This window comes from Dioscorea cayenensis, chromosome 14, assembly GCF_009730915.1.
Source record: "Dioscorea cayenensis subsp. rotundata cultivar TDr96_F1 chromosome 14, TDr96_F1_v2_PseudoChromosome.rev07_lg8_w22 25.fasta, whole genome shotgun sequence".
Lineage (NCBI taxonomy): Eukaryota > Viridiplantae > Streptophyta > Magnoliopsida > Dioscoreales > Dioscoreaceae > Dioscorea > Dioscorea cayenensis.
This window is the reverse complement of record NC_052484.1, coordinates 19,666,837-19,684,532: the sequence shown is the minus strand read 5'-3', so window position 1 is coordinate 19,684,532 and position 17,696 is coordinate 19,666,837. Positions and strand designations below refer to the sequence as shown.

General features: G+C 35.9%; 5 protein-coding genes across 5 annotated transcripts; 3 read left to right on the top strand and 2 right to left on the bottom strand.

Moving 5' to 3' along the window:
• Positions 1 to 1,714: 1,714 nt before the first annotated feature.
• On the top strand, positions 1,715 to 3,629 carry LOC120276522. The gene is given in 3 exon segments (XM_039283280.1): positions 1,715 to 3,410; positions 3,495 to 3,548; positions 3,550 to 3,629. Coding segments are annotated over 3 exon segments (1,608 nt in total). The 5' UTR covers positions 1,715 to 1,916; the 3' UTR covers positions 3,610 to 3,629.
• A 1,051-nt stretch (positions 3,630 to 4,680) lies between these two features.
• Positions 4,681 to 7,604, top strand: LOC120276376 (ferric reduction oxidase 2-like). The gene is made up of 7 exons (XM_039283100.1): positions 4,681 to 4,986; positions 5,064 to 5,352; positions 5,436 to 5,670; positions 5,754 to 6,081; positions 6,168 to 6,411; positions 6,488 to 7,203; positions 7,291 to 7,604. Exons 1-7 carry the CDS (start codon positions 4,797 to 4,799, stop codon positions 7,428 to 7,430), a joined length of 2,142 nt encoding a protein of 713 aa, XP_039139034.1. The 5' UTR covers positions 4,681 to 4,796; the 3' UTR covers positions 7,431 to 7,604.
• Positions 7,605 to 9,473: 1,869 nt separating this feature from the next.
• On the top strand, positions 9,474 to 10,911 carry LOC120276233 (probable receptor-like protein kinase At5g24010). The gene is made up of 2 exons (XM_039282955.1): positions 9,474 to 10,740; positions 10,901 to 10,911. Exons 1-2 carry the CDS (start codon positions 9,474 to 9,476, stop codon positions 10,909 to 10,911), a joined length of 1,278 nt encoding a protein of 425 aa, XP_039138889.1.
• Positions 10,912 to 11,988: 1,077 nt separating this feature from the next.
• Positions 11,989 to 12,438, bottom strand: LOC120276232 (TPD1 protein homolog 1A-like). Its single transcript, XM_039282954.1, has 2 exons — positions 12,378 to 12,438; positions 11,989 to 12,308 (listed from the first exon to the last, which is right to left on the bottom strand). Exons 1-2 carry the CDS (start codon positions 12,436 to 12,438, stop codon positions 11,989 to 11,991), a joined length of 381 nt encoding a protein of 126 aa, XP_039138888.1.
• Positions 12,439 to 14,016: 1,578 nt separating this feature from the next.
• LOC120275295 (probable RNA-binding protein 18) lies at positions 14,017 to 16,804 on the bottom strand. Its single transcript, XM_039281828.1, has 4 exons — positions 16,708 to 16,804; positions 14,813 to 14,956; positions 14,552 to 14,678; positions 14,017 to 14,462 (listed from the first exon to the last, which is right to left on the bottom strand). The coding sequence occupies exons 2-4, from the start codon at positions 14,869 to 14,871 to the stop codon at positions 14,160 to 14,162; spliced, it is 489 nt and encodes a 162-aa protein (XP_039137762.1). The 5' UTR covers positions 14,872 to 14,956; positions 16,708 to 16,804; the 3' UTR covers positions 14,017 to 14,159.
• Positions 16,805 to 17,696: the final 892 nt, after the last annotated feature.

Genomic DNA, 17,696 nt, shown 5'->3' with positions numbered 1-17,696 from the left:
TAATTTAAATATACACATAGAGTACCCATCATCTATAAATATTCGTATCAATTATTAGATTTCAATCCAACTGTTATGCACGTAGGCGGTTCAATGCCCGGGTACAATTTACCACACTATTCATGCACCATCCTCTTTCTGTCTCTCTCATCCTCATCATCTCTCTATCTTTTTAAAATTTGAAATCATCTCTACTTAGATGATATTTTGTTATATATATATATATATTTGCTTCTATTTTTAAGGAATTATGGCATAAATAATATACAATTAAATATTATATAATTACTAATTAGTGCATCGAAGCAATATATTTATAAAAATAACATTCTAAATTAAGAGTGCTTACTTATATAAGGAGAATTTGGAAGAAGTAAAATTTTTACAAACAAAATGATAGTGAGATTTTGTGAATGATTATTTAAAATTGCCTACTCTTGTCTACTTTAATTTATAATTATAAAGGCTTCATTTTAAACTTTTATGATTTTATCTTTTATTTTGTCGGCATTAATTAAAAAAAGAACAAAGACTTGCTCCATCTTTGTTCGTATGTACACAGCCACGCTAGATGCACATAAAAATGTTCACACATCGTCCGTCTCTGACGGGCCCACTGATTTATTTATTTAATTTCAAAATGTTTTTAAATATTAATATTGTATGAACATTAATATTTTTAATAATATTTTTCCAAATAATTTCAACGTAGAATCCATTATGACCATGAAAACTCACACTCTGTATAAGAGCTAAAACTGAGTTTTTTTAATTTAAAAAAATAGAATTATATTTATTATGAATAATTTGTTCTAATTTTTTTTTAACAATAACAATAAGCGTTGCCCACAAAAAGGTGTTAAAAAATTTGTCAAATACTACATGGAGTAATTAAAGTCTTATCATGTGTAGTACAAAATATATTTTGTAAACCAAACCGAGTTAATAAATCTTTTGCCATACAACCTTAAAAAGGGAGAAAGCCTCATCCTCTCACAAGGAATAAAAACAGTGATTGTACTACATTGCTATAGTATCTATACAATATGCTAGAATATATATATATATATATATATTGAGAAAAAAATGAAATAAATCAGTAATTCATTGAAAAAAAGGGAAATAAAAGTATAGAAAGAGGACGAGTCACCTAGGGTGAGCTCCGATCAGAGACAGAGAAGCAAACAAAACAAAGAAGAGAAACAAAGAAACACAAAGAAAAATAAAGAGAAGACACCGTAGGCATAAAAAACCAAGAAACGGAAGAAAAGAGGTGCAAAGTGCGAATGAATGATGCACATCACACAATAATAACAAAGCATTCCACTACCCCTAGTAGGGTTGTTACCTTTATTTTTCCTCGTGGTTTATTTTTGTTAGTATTTCTCTTTGTTACACTCATATTCTAGCTTTATTTTTTTTTTATTTAATCGGGATGGTTAATTTTTTTTTAAAAAAAAATTGTCACATTAATATAAAAAACTATAAAAATAAATAAAATTAAAATACATATAATTAAAAAAAAGTGCAAATAGGAAAACATGATAAATATATAGGAAAATATTTTCGATTATTTCCATGTTCCTAAATCGGAGAAGAATAAAACAGCAAGGCATCCCGCTTCACTCCGAATCTTGTCATAAATAACCAATAATAATAATTTTTTAAAATTATATATATATAATAAAAAAAAAGAAGCAAGAGAGGTGCAACCTGGCAACAGAGCATGAAAAGCATGTCACACTCTCCAAGCTCCATCAATCCTTTCCAATCCCAACTCACCCTCCTCTGTGCCACTCTCTTTGAGTTTCATTACCACCCCCCCAAAACAAGCACCTCCTCACGATAACCTCTCTTAACCTCTCATCCTCCTCTTCTCATCCATCATCACCAACACCCCTTCAAACCCATTAACAATGAAACCACACAACAACAACAACAACAACAACAACACAAAGAACCTCAAAGACCAAACAGGCTTCTGGTCCACCATGAAACCAACTTCTTCTTCTCCTCCTTCCTCCAGACCATTTCTCCCCAGGTTCATGATCTATCTCATTATCTCTCTTTCCCTCATCTACTTCTCCTATTCTTTCAACCTCCTCTTCTCCTCCTCCTGCCACCCTGACACCAACACCACCTTCAATAATGTCTCCCTCCTCCTCCTTGCTTCTCCTACCACCTCCCAACCACCTCCACCACCACCACCATCACCACCTCCACCATCACCATCATTATCCTACACTCCCACAGGTCTCCAACACATAGTCTTCGGCATCGCTGCCTCATCTCGTCTCTGGGACAAACGCAAAGAATACATCAAAATCTGGTGGCGTCCTCACATCATGCGCGGCTACGTCTGGCTTGACAAACCAGTCAAAGAATTCAAGTCTTCTTCTTCTTCTTCTTCTTCACTTCCTATCCTCAAGATCTCCTCTGACACCTCCTCCTTTCCTTATACTCACAAACAAGGCAGCCGCGCCGCCCTCCGCCTCTCCCGCATCGTCTCCGAGACTCTCCGTCTCAACCTCCCCAACGTCCGCTGGTTCGTCATGGGCGATGACGACACCGTCTTCTTCCCCGACAACCTCGTCCACGTCCTCTCCCACTACGACCACCGTCAACCCTACTACATCGGTTCCCTCTCCGAGAGTCACCTTCAAAACATCTACTTTTCTTACGGCATGGCTTACGGCGGTGGCGGCTTCGCCATTAGCCGCCCTCTAGCTGAGTCCATTGCTCGAATGCAGGACGGTTGTCTCCGCCGCTACCCTGCCCTTTACGGCAGCGACGATCGGATCCAAGCTTGCATGGCCGAGCTCGGTGTCCCTCTAACTCGTCACCCTGGTTTTCACCAATACGACGTCTACGGCGACCTTCTCGGCCTGCTCGCCGCTCACCCTGTAGCTCCCCTCATCTCTCTTCACCACCTCGACGTCGTCCAACCCATTTTCCCTTCCCTTCGCTCCCGCCCCGCCTCCGTCCGCCGCCTCTTCGACGGCCCCGTCAAACTCGACTCCGCCGGCGTAATGCAGCAATCCATCTGCTACGAAAAATCAAAGCGATGGACTGTCTCCGTCTCTTGGGGCTTTGTCGTCCAGATCGTCCGCGGTGTCATCTCGCCGAGAGAGATGGAAACTCCGGCGAGGACCTTCTTGAACTGGTATCGCCGCGCTGATTACACCGCCTACGCGTTCAACACCCGGCCGGTGGCGAGAAACCCTTGCCAGAAGCCGTTCATATACTACCTCTCGTCGTGGAGGTATGACCGTGGCCGGCGCACCACCGTCACCACCTACTCCCGCCACCGCCAGTCTCAGCCGAAGTGCCGCTGGCACCTCCCCGAACCCTCCCACTTCGTCGATCGCGTCGTCGTCACGAAGAAACCCGATCCTTCTCTTTGGGACCGGGTAATTAATTAATTAATTAATTAATTTGTTAATTTTCTTTTATTTTTCCTTATTTATTTATTTATTTATTTTAAAAATTGTTAGGCTCCGAGAAGGAATTGCTGTAGAGTAACGCCGGTGAAGGATGGGAAACGGGGCGAAAAAGGTCATGAACGTTGAGGTCGGAGTTTGTAGGGATGGAGAAATTAGTGAGATTTAGAGATTAATTTTTGTTATTTTTAGCTTTTTAGGAAATTATTTAGATGGTGGAGGTTTAGGTAGGGCAGGTTCGGTTAACTTAAAAACACTAACAAAATAGGGTACTTTTTGGTTTTTATTTATTTTATTGAAAAGATTTATGCCGGGTCTCGTGACGGAGATTAGTATTGTCTCCTTTATGTGGGGCCCGGCTTTGACTGGAGAATCATTTGTCGTCTTGTTCGGACGCTTTGGCACGTGGTAGGATGGATGGACACGTGGCGGGTTTAGATGGTTTGGGTTTGTTAGCGAGGTATGTGGCTTGGGCTGGGCCTGATTAGGTCGCTGGGTATGGACCAATATGGCCGCATCCCGGCATCGCTTTTTCTCTTTTTTTTTTTTAAATCATAATTAACACTTGTATGATTTTGTACTTTTTCTTTCCATTGGTTATGAAAATTAGAAGGATATCTGTATATTTACCTTGAAGATATAAATTACATGCACGGAGATTTTTTTCCTATAAATTGTTTGTTATTATTAGCAATTACTTATTTTTAAATATCTTCATAGTGTATATTATCATTTATGAAAGACTTCTAGAATGTGCCAATCTGTACTTTTATTAATGTGCTAACTTATATATATATACACACACACACAGATTTTATTAACCACAAGCAGTAACAATTCCACTAGATTTGAATCTGCACATTCCTCAACTATTTTTAATAGCTAACTCACAATCAATATCAATTCTAGCTATTGAAAACTATCTAACACGAAGATATACTTATTTCTATAAAAGATGGAATATACTGTTTTAATATACAATATCTTGCTTTTCTTCTTCCTACTTAGATTTCCAAAGTGTCTTGATTTTACATGACTGAAAGAACTGACTAACTATTGTCATTTCCCTTAAATAAACTCTATTAAATCCCATAATAAGAAATTCAAAAAGGACAATGACTAATTAGTCAATGCCATGATATGTGAGGTTGACTATTCAGCAACCAAAACGTATGGAAATTATTGCATACATATTTGCAAGTATAAAACAAACTCTATTATTGCCACACTTTTTCCGCCACCTTGGTATGACTTACAATATATGAGGTTGTGGAGTTTCTTCTATCTCCCTTTTGATTCCTTGGTTCTCAATTTCCATTCATCAAACTCTCACCCCTTGTACTTGTTTGAGTTCCCATGGCAGTAAAAGGATCTTCTTCTTCTTATTATGCTTCTATGGTAGTCTTCCTCTTAGTGCTCAAACTTGTGATGAGCTTAGTGTTCATTTCTTGGTTGTTAGTCTGGATTCTCTTGCCCACAAAACCATTTGACAAATGGTCTGATAAGTTCTACACTGCCACCAACTCCACATACTTTGGATCACAAGGTTCTGTCTAATTTTCTAGCAATCTTTTTTTTTTCCAGTTTTTAATGCTCCAATTTATTAGTACCTTAATTATACAGGGACTAACATTCTCATCTACACATTCCCTATACTGCTCATCTCTCTGCTTGGATGCATTTATCTCCATTTTGCAAAGAGACTTGAATGTTGTAATTCACTAAGCAGTTTCTTGAGAACATGGACAAGGCCAGTTCTGGTGAAAGCTCCTCTTGGGATCATCTCTTTGATGGAGCTTGCCTTCTGTTTGATGTTTCTTGCTTTCTTGATCTGGTTTTTCACTGCAGCTGTACACAACAGCTTCTCCTCCATCACTAAAGAGTCTGCAGAAACAGAAGGATATGATCAAGTGTAAATGATAAAAACCAATCCAGGTTTGGTTGTTTTAGATGAAAGAGGTAATGAAACTTGAACTATATCTTTTTTGCTTGCAGGTGGATGCAAAAGCTATATTATGCATCTGTTTGGCTAGCCTTGACAGGGAACACATGCTGTGCATTCCTCTTCTTTCCAGTCACCAGAACTTCATCTCTCTTGCCTCTCATTGGACTCACCTCTGAGTCCAGCATCAGATATCATGTGTGGCTTGGCCACATTGCCATGCTTTTCTTCACTGCTCATGGGATTTGCTTTGTTGTTCTTTGGGCTGCCATGGGTGATCTCTGGCAGGTATTCTACTCACTAGCAATTTAATTACATGTGAAAATTCTTCAATGTTGTATATATTGTATTTACTGATCATTGCATGGCAGTTGCTAAAATGGGATTTTCATGAGATATCAAACGTTGCTGGAGAAATAGCATTGATTTGTGGGTTATTGATGTGGGTGACTACTTTCCCTACAATCAGACGCAAGATGTTTGAGCTCTTCTTCTACACACATCAGCTCTACTTCCTTTTCCTTCTCTTCTATCTACTTCACCTGGGAATCAGAGTCTTCACCTTGATCCTTCCTGGAGTTTATCTCTTCTTGTTAGACAGATACCTTAGATTCTTGCAATCACGCCGGAAAGCTAGGCTTGTTTCAGCTCGTCTTTTGCATTCAGAAACACTTGAGCTCAACTTCTCCAAACACCTAGGTACACTCATTAAACTTAAAAAACCACAACTTTTGTCACAACTATAATATCAAATTATGAACAATGTTTGAAAGTTTTCTAAGCAGGATCAAGCTACACACCATTGAGCACAGTGTTCATTAATGTTCCAAGTGTTTCCTCACTCCAATGGCACCCATTCACCATAAGTTCAAGCAGCAACTTGGAACCAGAGAAGCTCAGCATTATAATAAAAAAGGAAGGAAGCTGGACACAGAGGCTTTACCAGATGCTCTCTTCACCTTCTTGTCCACAACGTCTTGATATCTCTGTTGAAGGTCCATATGGCCCTGTCTCACTTAACTTCCTAAGGTTTGCACCACAAACTTAACCAGAAAACAGAGAAATAAATGCAGAAATTTTATGCATCTAATGAACTTCCTTGCAGGTATGATTCTCTGGTTTTAGTGAGTGGTGGCAGCGGAATAACTCCTTTCATCTCTGTCATCAGAGAACTAATCTATAGAAGCACAACACTAGCAAGTCCAACACCAAACATCCTCCTTGTTTGTGCTTTCAAAACCTCAGCTGACCTCTCTATGCTTGATCTCCTTCTCCCTATATCTTCCACCATCTCTGATCTCTCTTCTCTCAATCTAAAGATAGAAGCCTTTGTGACAAGAGAGAAAGCTCCTCCTACTCCAAACAATGCTGCAAAGCTAAAAATAAGAACAAAATGGTTCAAGCCTCTTCCTTCAGACCAGCCCATCTCTCTGGTTCTTGGTCCTAATACCTGGCTTTGGCTTGCCACTATTATAACTACTTCCTTTGTTGCATTCCTGGTTCTCCTGGGAATTCTCACAAACTACTACATATATCCTATAGATAAAAATACTGATGAAATCTATAATATTTCTTGGAGAGCCTTGTTGAACTTGCTCTTCATATGCTTCTGCATTGTTGCTACTGCTAGTGCTGCTGTTTTTTGGGAAGAGAGAAGGAGTTCCATCCAATTGAAACAGAGCTCAAACATGGATGTAAAAACTCCTATAGCTTCACCAACTTCATGGCTTGATAATGTTGATCAAGAGTTAGAGAGTTTGCCACTGGACTCTGTACTTCAGACTGCTAATGTGCATTATGGTGGAAGACCTGACCTTACTAGTAAGACATTGTTTTATATTTTTAGTTTTTGATTAATTATTTTATTTTATTTTTTAATTAAAGTTCTAAGAATGTTTGGCTTTGTAGAGATGCTGTTGGAGTGCAATGAGTTGAACACCGGAGTCATGGCTAGTGGTCCCTCTGAACTGCGCCACCAGGTTGCAAGGGTTTGCTCTTCTGGATTGGCTAATAATTTGCACTTTGAATCCATTAGTTTCAACTGGTGATCTGATTGAAGATTTGTAGCCAGAGTTCTTGTAAAGATAATTTATTTGTATTGTAATTGCATGCGTCAGAAGCAGCATGGAAATGCAAGTGTACTATAATAACTGGCATTTGTGTGTGACTCTGTAAGTAAAACATGAATGTACTTCCAAAATAAATAAAACAACTACTTTGGTTTCAAATTAATTAACTTGCAACTAAAGAGGACTCATGTTTGAGTAAAATGAATATATAGAAAAGATCATCTGTGGACATTCGAACGTCCACAGATCTGCACAGTACCCATTCATTTGCTACAGTGTAGTTAATTATAGGTTAGTTGGGTTGATTAGTTTTGGTTTTGGGTTTTTAAAATGTTATAGTAGAAATAGGGTTGGATGGTTCAGATTTATTTAGTTATTGTGCATAAATTGATTGAATGATTTATATTAAATTACTGATTTCGATCCAATGGTTGATAGCAACGTTCGTAGATTTCAATTTACGAACCTTGCTTAGAAGATTGAAGCTCATATAGATATATATATATATATAAAAATTGAATAAATTTTTGTACACCTTTTAATTTAATTTAATTTAATTTTTATTGTTTTGTTACTGTAATCCCCCATGTTTACTTTCCTATTTATAGTGTATTATTTATTTTTTTGCTTAGTTTATGTTTCATTTTTACATATTGGGTTGGAAGTTAAATTTTTATACAAAGGGATTTTAAATTTTAATTTAAGTAATATTAATAAAAATTATATATTTTAAAATTAACTTTTTAAATTTATTTTTTAAACAATTAAATCTCATGAACATATGTCTATGTCTATGTAATGTTATAAGATTAATTAAATCAAAGGGTGTATGAAATAAAGTCTTTTTTCTATAAAGTGAGACATGAACTCGACTTTCTCCCATAATACAAAAGATGAAAGCTTGTAGCAATAGAGTGTGCTCCTCACTATTAGAGTCTTGGCTTTTCTGAAAGAGCTCTTCTAGGCCCGCATGTCCCTCGGAATAACTTGTCCATTTTGTAATATATATATATATATATATATATATATTACTTTTTAAAAAGGCAGTATTTATGCCCCAAATTTGATATGGTGAAGCCTTATTGTATTATGTTGTAATGTTTCTATGCTATCAACCAAAGAAATATTTGTTTTTTAAATCTATTTATAAAATTAAATAAATCGCCAAATTAATTAAAAAGAAAAACTGTTAAACAGCTATTCCAAAATCATAAAATAACATCATAAAGACCAAAGTGGAAGGAACCTAAAAGAAGACATAAAAAGATAAATTAATAAATAAAAATAGAAAAATCTTCCAAGATGTTATCGTCAAGTAATGTTTGTTTATTTAAAATTTCGTTAATTTTAATTTTATTAAATATTTATTAGTAATCAAATGGTATAATACAGAATTGGTCCCTCTACTTTTTTCTCTCTTTCTTTTTGGCTCTCCACTCTCGAAACGCTTTCTCAGTAGTCCCTCCCTAATCTTGAAAATGGCTCCACCTAGCTCTTCTACTCTAAAATAAGTTCGATTATTAGCATATTTTTCAGACAAAGGGATTTAGATCTAAAAAAGATTAAGAGTAGAAGGACTAAATTGGATCATTTTTAAAAATAAAAAGATTATTTAGGATCATTTCTAAATAGAAGAAAAAAATAATAATAATAATGACCAATTCGGGTATTATACCTGATCAAATATATATTATCCTATTCCATCAGCAAAAGAATCCTCAACTTTCCAAGATGACACAGACCCCACACTAACAGGTTAGACTCAGTCAATAAGCGCGTCCCTTCCAGCGAAGCCACAATCGTGCCAGCCATGCCGCATTAGCACCCCTCTATCTCTTCTCCGCCACCTCTTGCTCCCCATCTCCATCCCCAAAGCTCCAACCCCTGCTCCCATGGCGGATCCTCGAAACCCTTCCCTTCTTCTCCTCCTCTTCCTCCATCTCGTCTCCACCTCCTTCTCCCTCTTCTCCCCCGCTGACAACCTCCTCATCTCCTGCGGCTCCACCTCCGTTTCCACCCTGGATGACCACCGTGTCTTCATCCCCGACTCCACTATCTCTCCATCCTTCCACCTCTCCTCTTCTCATCCCATCTCCCTTTCCGACCCCTCGATCTCTTCCCCTCTCTATCGCACAGCCCGGATCTTCACCTCCCCCTCCACCTACACTTTCAGGATCATCCCATCCCGGCCATCACCTCCTCCGCCTCCACTTCCACCCCTTCTCCACCCCCTCCTTCAACCTCTCCTCCGCCCTCTTTCACGTCTCCACCTCCAACCTCGTCCTTCTCTCTAACTTCAACCCTGCCGACCTCCCCGGCCCCATCTTGAGGGAGTTCATCATTCGATCCCCCTCCGACGAGCTCATCCTCTCCTTTACTCCCGCCAGTCAATCCACCTTCGCCTTCGTCAACGCCATCGAGGTCTTCTCCGCCCCGGCCGATCTCGTCCCTGACATCGCCCGCTTGGTAAGCCCCGATCACGTCCAATTCTATGATCTTGTTTCCAGTCAAGCTTTGGAGACCCTTTATAGGATCAACGTTGGGGGCCTAAAGGTCACACCTTTCAATGATACATTGTGGAGAACTTGGATTCCTGATTCCAAGTTCTTGACTTCTGATTCTCGAACAAAAGTCGTGACCTTTAGTGGTAGGATAAATTATAGAGAACATAGGGCAAGTCGTGAAGTTGTTCCTGATAATGTGGATAATACTGCAAGAGTTTTGGAGATTAAATTAAACATGACATGGGCTTTTGATGTCAGTGCTGGTTATCAGTATTTCATTCGAATGCATTTCTGTGACATTGCTAGTTTGGCACTCAATGAGCTTTACTTCAATATCTACATAAATGGCTATTCTGCTTATGAGTATTTCGATCTCTCCGATGCTACTAGCCAGTTTCTGGCTTCGCCTTTCTATATGGACTTTGTCACTGATGTAGTTAATAGTTCTGGTGTTTTGACTGTGAGCATTGGTGCTTCCAATTTTAGTAGTCCCTCATGGGTACAAGGAATGCTTAATGGATTGGAGATCATGAAAATGAACAACACAGTTGGCAGTTTCGATGGTGAATTTCCTGTTAGTGCTATTTTGGTGAAGCCAGTGAAAGGATTCTTTGGGGAGTTTGCTCGATGGTTTGTGTGTGGCATTGGTTTCATAAGCTTGTTTTCCATTGTCTTCATGTTGGTGTTGAGGTTGAGAGCAGAGGCTTGGAATGCTTTGGCTTGGTCACGTTTACCTACTGAGGTTTCAGAGGGTAAGCCTGCTAAAGGAAATCTAATGCTGACAAGTAAGTTTATATTTTCCTGAAGGATTCAAGAAAGAATTATCAAAGGTATTATCTGCATATCTATAGAATAAATTCTGAAGCTCCTACCTCTGATTGGTTTGTATGTTGATCTGAGGCAATAGTTTGTATGTATCTTGATAGCTATTTCTCTTTTATGTAGCTGAGATATAGTGTGTTCTAATTATTGGCCTTTCTAGCATTGTCAGGTTGGTCCTTGTTTGTAAAATAGAATGTTTTCATTGTCAAACTTTGTACCTCTGGATGTGAGAAAAATACTGTTCCTTTCAATATAACATGATATATCCTTGTATTTCAATTTTAGGTTTAGCATTTCTTTTTTCACTTCATTGATGCTTTTAGTATTGACACACACAACCAAGTTCTGATTTGTTTTAATAATGCCTATGCCATCGTTTATCCTATAAATACAATTTTAGGCTCCTTACTTCCTAAATAAGGACAATGAATATTGATATGGCCCATATGGGTGTATTATCCTATAAATACAATTTTAGGCTCCTTACTTCCTAAATAAGGACAATGAATATTGATATGGCCCATATGGGTGTGTTATCCTATAAATACAATTTTAGGCTCCTTGCTTCCTAAATAAGGACAATGAATATTGATATGACCCATATGGGTGTGTTATCCTATAAATACAAGTTTAGGCTCCTTATTTCCTAAATAAGGACAATGAATATTGATATGGCCCATATGGGTGAAACTGAAAACGGTTGATGCAATACACTTGTGGATGGTATTGCTAACTTAAACAACTAGGGAGCAATTTTGGTGTTCCAAGCAAAGAGTATCAATGTGGAATGAATTTAAGGCTGCTTCAATTGTGTCGAATGGATGTGTATATTCGAGGATTGCCTTACAAGGAAAAAGATGAAAAAAAATCCAAGCATATGATGGAAAATGTTGAGTGCAGTAAAAAGAAAGTATGTCTGTCTGTTTGTTGATTTATTTGTCATTGAAAATTTATGATTAGGAGAATGGTACATGATAAGAGCGTGTCGAATTGAATTGATTGAGGCTTATCGCACCAACTACTTCTTTGAGCAACATTATGTGTTCAAAGCTAGTCTCATGCATTTTGCTTTATATCTAAGCTTAAAGAACGCATATTCCACGAAGAAAACAAAAGTTCAGGGGATTTGTTTTGTGGTACGATTCTAATGTATTAATGAAAAAAGAATTCTTATTGTGCATGCGAATGCTACATAAATAGGAAAAACAAAACTAGTTATTGTCAAGGCAATGAGCAGCAGAAACAATGAGTTCATAAGGAGGAAAGTTAGTGTAAGTAAAAGAAACAACTTCAGCCATATCTATTACTTCACCATCCTTAACCAAGCAATCTCCAAGGTTGAGCCTCTGAAAAATCTCAGGGTTTATCAAGCTTGCAGATGAGAATTCTCCACATGAAACATGAACTCCAGACACTGGTTCTTGTCCTATGTTGCTGATTGTCACTGTGTACTCTGGAACATGTCCTGCTCCAAATCCACTGCTCTTTTGGAACACCCTGACATTATCAATGCATAGTCTTTCACCTTCAGCTTAAACAATCAAAGAAACATGTTAGTGAAGGTTGGTGAATTTCAAAGAGAAAGAAGAGGTTAACATACCTTTGGAGAATGGTGATAAGAGAAAGATGGATAGAAGAATGAGATGGTAAATGGTTGCCATTGAGATTGGAGGATATGAAGAGAGCTAGTGTTTTAGCGGTATAAAAGGTTTTAGGAGAAAAAGGAGAGTTGGCTATTTTGCTGCTTTGTTTTTTCATTGATGGTATATGCTATATAAGGTCTTCTTCTCTTAAGGAATTTTGTTTATTGAGGGTGGGAAAGTTGAGCCGGAGACCAAAATGGGATTGTGCAAAAACTTGCCTTTTTTTTCACATGCATGTTTTATATGAATATATGGTTATGGCGAGATTTAAATGTATAATAAAAAATTATTTATTGATAAATCTAAAATTATATCAATAGAATAAAGGAAATCTATTCAAAATAATAATAATGATAATTTTCTATGGATGCACAAACCTTTTCTTAATATATAAAATTAAATATATTATAAAATACTTTTTAAACTGCTATAATTAAAATAATACGGATGAAATTTATATGGCAATATTAAGATATATAAGTGTAGATATTCGTGTATAAATTATATTTAGGTCACATACCAATAGAGTATCAATATATTAATTTATCTTTCACGTGATATAACATATATATATATATATATATGAATTTTGTTTATTGATAGTAAGAAATTTGTGGAGTAGACTAAGATGGGATTTGCAAAATCTTACTATTTTTTCATCTAACATTTTATATGAATATATTCATGGCAAGATTGAAGTTTATCATTGAAAATTATTTAATAAATAAAATTATGTGTCAATACCGACAATACGTGAACCTCTTATTTTGTTATGAAATTCTTTCAACCACCATAATTAACATAATACTGATGAAACTTATACGCCAATGTTGAAATACATACTTATCATTATAGATATTCACGAAAAAAAAAATTATATTTAGGTCACATATGCATGTAACAACAATATATTAATGTCTTTTAAATAGTATATTATAATATGAGAATTCGTATTAATGTAAGAGATTTTATCACTATTGAATTTCAATCCAATAATTAAAAAATAAACATATGTAGAATTGAATTCTACGAACGTTCATAAAAAACGTAGCCTCCTATAATATTTATGTTTTAATTTTATGTGACCATGAGCATGTAAAATAGTCATGATTTCAAAATTCCCAATAAACCAATGCCCAATTCCATCCAAGAATACTGCTTTTGAATTCTTCTTCACCCTGAAAACATAATAACCAATATAAAACCAATAAATGACCTCTCAACTAATTTACTAATAAATGGAAATCAGAATTTCAGATTTACTGTACATTCTTAGGAAGAACTAAAAATATTGACAAAAAAAACTGAATTCATAATTTAAAATCTGTGAATATTCATTTAAACGGATAGATTTCAACCCAACGATTATACACTATTTAATCAATAATATTATTGTGCTTATAAACAGTAACACATTAAAAATAAATAAATGAGATCCCACAATAATAATAATAAATAAATGAGATCCCACAATAATAATGTTAGATATTAAAAATAAATAAATGAGATCCCACAATAATAATTTCTAACATGCCAAACTTCCAGCCGCTTATATATATATATATATATATATATATATGATATAGCATACGAAACTTTTGGATTTCCACAACTCAAATGCTTTTTTCTTGGACAAAGGCTGCAACCTTAATGTTCATAATACAAAGTACAAACTTGAAAGAAGTTGCTGGTACCTACAGATAGTTCAGTAGCAATACAAACACTGCTTATAAAAAATTTCATGATTTTCTTGCAGATGAAACAGTCTCGTGGGTTGAAGTAGAGCTGTCTGTTTCTCTTAATTTTTTTATTCCAACGCCTTCTCCTTCCAAGGATTTCAACTTATTTTTAATCGCTGCAATCTTTGCGCTTCTGTTCATCATTCCTGATGTGCAACCTGCAGCACTTGGCTTTTTCCCATCACATGAAGGTTTGAGTTGGTTTGAAGTTTCCAACAAGCACTTCTCACTAGCAAGCCGAACAACCAATGGTCGTCCACAAGCTAATCTCCCGTCCATCTTAGCCTTGGCTAGTTCAGCTTCCTGCATACTCACTTCAAATCACAAGTATGAGCATCATGTGTGTGCGTGCGCGTGAGTTAGAGAGAGAGAGATTAAAGCCAGGAGCTTACCTCTTTGGTGCTATACTCGATAAAAACGTAACCACGAGGTTCTCCTCGCTTTGGACCACGAGTATGCCACAAAAATTCTTCAGACATAATCTTTCCAAAAGGTGTGAACATCTTTATCACATTGGACCTGAGGTATTGGAGAATTTTAATGAAGCACGAGATCCACTATAATGCCTAGTTTAATACGCAAGCATGGCAAAAATGAATGAATAAATTTGTTTAAAAAAACAAAAAAAAAAGAATGAATGAATAAATTCTTACTCTGTAATTCTTTTGTCAAGATTGCCAACATAAAGTCTGGTATCACATTTATCATCCATTGTTCTATACAGAACAGCAATTCAGTTGGGATCTTAGAGAACTAATGTTCTTCTTTACCCTCAAATTTTAGTGTTCATACAAAGTCTGCAGCCCAAAAATCATAATGTGAAGAGAAGTTATTGAGAATTAAGTGACAAAATAATCAGACAAAACTAGAGCTAGAGCTCCAAATGTTGTACGTATCAAACACATACACAAGCAATCCAATTGCATCACAAGATTAACTAGAAGAAAGTCAAAATATCAAATCATTTACTTGGGCTATATAGCCAAACTACAAATGATGGCTTGAGAAATTCTTTTTCCCAAGAAACTGACCATCAAATTAAGTACTAAATAGACATTCATTTGTAACATTCTCTGAACAGCTAAAACATAAAAAGATGTTGTTTTTCTAACTGATGGAAGGAAAAATTTTAATTTAATACTAAGTGATCATTAAGGTAAAAGAGTAAACAGCGAGATCTGAATTACATATTTGGTGACAAGAGATGGTGAAAAGATATCAGCTAAGATTCTCATAACACAAATGTAGCGCTCACAAAAAGGCAAGATAAACATTACCAATTGGAGAACTGCTTCAAACAAAAGATGAAGCAGACAAGCACTTAAGGCTTTTTTCTGAGGGGCTCACAAGTGAAAGGTTCTTTGTAAAAAGTAAGGAAATAAAAAAGTAAAGCATGATAAGAATATTAGAAAGGGATATGAAAAAATCAACTGAGACTGGTGATAAACATGAATTAAAGGTAGAAGCATATATGATAGAGCAAACGTCAAATCTAAGAAATCAGCTTCACCATTTATATTCACCAAAAATCCAAATAACTTCCCACCATCCGTGCATGTTAGTTTCTCACTAATCTTAAATGCTAGTCTCTTACTAATAAGAATCACTCTTTAAAAAAAAACAAATTTTATTCAATAAAAAACAACTCTCTTTAATCTGTGAACATTAAATAGACATTCAACCAAGACTCATAATCCAACCAAACTCCTAGATTAAAAATAAGCTTATATTTCTAACAATTTATTTTTGACAAAAGTGAATAAACCACTACAAATTAAAAAGAAAGAAACGAAAAACAATGTGACCTAGAGGCCACAAACTTATCATTAACAATTCAAAACAAGAATTAGAGGAAAAACACACACACATAAATTATCTAATTAATTAGAATAATGCTGACTGCATCACTAGGTTTACATATCTTAGAGATTAATGCAACACATGCAAGCACTAACAAACCTGAAAAACTTTTGCTTCAACAAACAAAATGCTCACTAATGCCTTGGTATCAGAGAAACATCTGTTCTAGAATGTCCCAAATCATATATTTAGTTGGAACGATTTGAAAAATATCAGATTTTGACTTAACACCTAAATTGAACTTAACTAAAAATCCAGAATTCCAAATCCTTATCTCTAAATACCTCAAACCAAACACGAAAAAGATGGTATAGAAGCCCTGACCACAAAATCCCATCTTGCTGCTTGTCTCCCTTACCCATTGAACCACCAATGATGATAATGCTGAACTCAAGCACGCATATTATTTCTCAAAACAAACAACACAATCAACCATTGACATCAAAACAAGACCTATGATTCATATACCACTTTCCACAAATCTAATACCCCTTTTCACCAGCATCAATCCAGTTTTACTCATCCAATCAGAAAGCAAACAAACACAATGATCATAATAACAGATAATCCATCGGAAAAACCCTAAATAGACAGAGATCCAGAGAAACATAGACAATCAGAGGCACCATCAAACGAGATGAAATCGGTTAAGGATTTCGATGGAGAAGTGCGAAGGAAAGTGCGGTACCTTCCGCAAAGCCCTCGCCGGCGGTGCGTCTCGCCGACTCTCGCCGCAGCACCCGAGCGCCCACTCCGATTGCGGCGGCCGCCTCCCCTCTTCCTCGATCTGTCTCCCCTTTTTGATTAATTTCGTAGAGGCCCAATAAATATGGAGGCCCATGAAGTTGTCATTTATCGGCCCAAATCAAACCTTATTCTTTTGTGAAACCCCAAACAATGTTTTCAATTTTTTTAAAAAAATTAATGACTTTTGCTGTTTTTTGAAATATTTTTCTTAGTGGTATAAATATGACAGTCATTTAGCCAAAATTACAATCAGCTATGAAATAAGAACTATGGGCTAACTCAATGGTAACTACATGTGGTTGTAATTGAGAAGTCTTAAGTTTAAACCTCTCATATTATAATTCATGTTCAGAGTCCCCTGTGCTGTGAGAGTTCTTTATGAAAATTATCTCTCATTCTATGAAAGTTCTGTATGAAAATTATTTCTCATTATGTGAGATTTTTAATGCACCTCTATAATAGTTTATTCTTTTGTTTTGTCACTTGTCAATTTTGTTAAAAAAAAAAATAAAAAACAATCAGCTATGAAATTGAACTAAGTACATCCTATCAAAGATTATGAAGCGATAATGAAGATTGAGCAGAGCCAAAAATATATTTTTGAAATAAAATTTTATGTAAATAATATGTGATAAAGTAAAACGTCCTAGCATTCATAACTCAAAAATAATATTAAAAAAATTTAAAATATAATAATATTCTTTTTGTTTTTTATTGTTAGTAGAGGATGTGTTTGGTGGTAACTATTCCATGAAATTTATTTTCTTTTTCTTCTTTTTTTTTTTCTGAATAGCTTGTTCCATGGTCAAAATCACCACCGATATCTAATAATCTTTTTGTACACCAGTAACTTTTGAGCAAAGGCATGTGTTCACTTTCAGACTTGAGTTTTGAGGAAATTAGCAAGATTTAAATTTTTTTAAAAAAACA

Coding starts and splice junctions, on each gene's coding strand:
- LOC120276376 (XM_039283100.1), top strand. CDS start 4,797: ATGGCAGTAAAAGGATCTTCTTCTTCTTATTATGCTTCTATGGTAGTC. Junction 5,353..5,435: donor ACAGAAGGATATGATCAAGT/GTAAATGATAAA, acceptor TTTTGCTTGCAG/GTGGATGCAAAAGCTATATT. Junction 6,412..6,487: donor GTCTCACTTAACTTCCTAAG/GTTTGCACCACA, acceptor ACTTCCTTGCAG/GTATGATTCTCTGGTTTTAG.
- LOC120275295 (XM_039281828.1), bottom strand. CDS start 14,871: ATGGATGATAAATGTGATACCAGACTTTATGTTGGCAATCTTGACAAA. Junction 14,679..14,812: donor CTTGACAAAAGAATTACAGA/GTAAGAATTTAT, acceptor CCAATACCTCAG/GTCCAATGTGATAAAGATGT. Junction 14,463..14,551: donor TCGAGTATAGCACCAAAGAG/GTAAGCTCCTGG, acceptor GTGAGTATGCAG/GAAGCTGAACTAGCCAAGGC.
- LOC120276232 (XM_039282954.1), bottom strand. CDS start 12,438: ATGGCAACCATTTACCATCTCATTCTTCTATCCATCTTTCTCTTATCA. Junction 12,309..12,377: donor CTTATCACCATTCTCCAAAG/GTATGTTAACCT, acceptor TGATTGTTTAAG/CTGAAGGTGAAAGACTATGC.
- LOC120276233 (XM_039282955.1), top strand. CDS start 9,474: ATGACCACCGTGTCTTCATCCCCGACTCCACTATCTCTCCATCCTTCC.